Below are 789 nucleotides of genomic sequence, written 5' to 3'. Positions count from 1 at the left end.
CCCAGCCCCGACTCAGCGGGACCTGTTGCTGTCTGTTCCCAGGATATGAACAAGCTGAGCTGTGGGAAGAAGACGCGGGTGGAAGGCGGCCAGCTGGGGGGTGACGAATGGACCCGCCACGGCAGCTTCGTCCATAAGCCCACCCGTTGCTGGGTGGACCCGGTGGCTGGCTGCACCCGGATGACAAGGTCATGGGCCCCGGGGTCTCCTACCATGTCCGGGTGAGTGCTGGGGACTGGCGTTGGGCGTGGGAGGGGTCGCGATGGGGATTGGGGACATCCTGGCATGTTCCATGCCCTGGCCCCCCTCCGCGCTGCATGGGGAGCAAACCCTGGGGCTGGCCAGGCTGACTCTGCTCTCTCCCCCAGTACATGGGCTGTGTGGAAGTCCTCCAGTCCATGAGGGCTTTGGATTTCAATACCAGGACGCAGGTCACCAGGTCCCAGGGGCTGCCGCTTTTTGGGAGGGGGGAGCGTCCGAACCCCATGGAAGGCCCCGGTGGCGTGTGGGTCTTTTGGCAGGGGCCAGGCTGCCTGCAGCCCTGTCGAATAATAACACCAACGCGCTTCCCCTGGTTGAAGAGCCCTGGCTGGTGCTGCCGAGAGCTTCCCATTTGTCACCCTGTCCCTTCTGCGCTGGTCCCCGCGTCCTCAGTCCCATGGTTGGAGGGTCACGGGGGAATGGGGGGCACTGACATCCCGCTGTGCTCCCCGCAGGGAGGCCATTGGGCTGGTGTGCGAGGCCGTGCCTGGAGCCAAGGGAGCCGTTCGGAGGAGGGAGGTGAGGACG

At 65.5% G+C, this 789-nt stretch overlaps 1 protein-coding gene across 1 annotated transcript in view; it reads left to right on the top strand.

The window, feature by feature from the left end:
* Positions 1-9: 9 nt before the first annotated feature.
* Positions 10-789, top strand: part of SHC1 (SHC (Src homology 2 domain containing) transforming protein 1) — a gene marked incomplete at its 3' end in the record, with an annotated part of 3335 nt that continues 2555 nt past the window's right edge. The window contains 4 exon segments of the mRNA XM_009709826.1: positions 10-162; positions 165-221; positions 369-439; positions 717-780. Coding sequence (XP_009708128.1) covers positions 46-162; positions 165-221; positions 369-439; positions 717-780 — 309 coding nt within the window.

Source organism: Cariama cristata, unplaced genomic scaffold, assembly GCF_000690535.1.
Source record: "Cariama cristata isolate BGI_N322 unplaced genomic scaffold, ASM69053v1 scaffold24150, whole genome shotgun sequence".
NCBI classification, from domain to species: domain Eukaryota; kingdom Metazoa; phylum Chordata; class Aves; order Cariamiformes; family Cariamidae; genus Cariama; species Cariama cristata.
The sequence above is the reverse complement of the archived record's forward strand: the minus strand, read 5'-3'. Positions and strand labels throughout refer to the sequence as shown.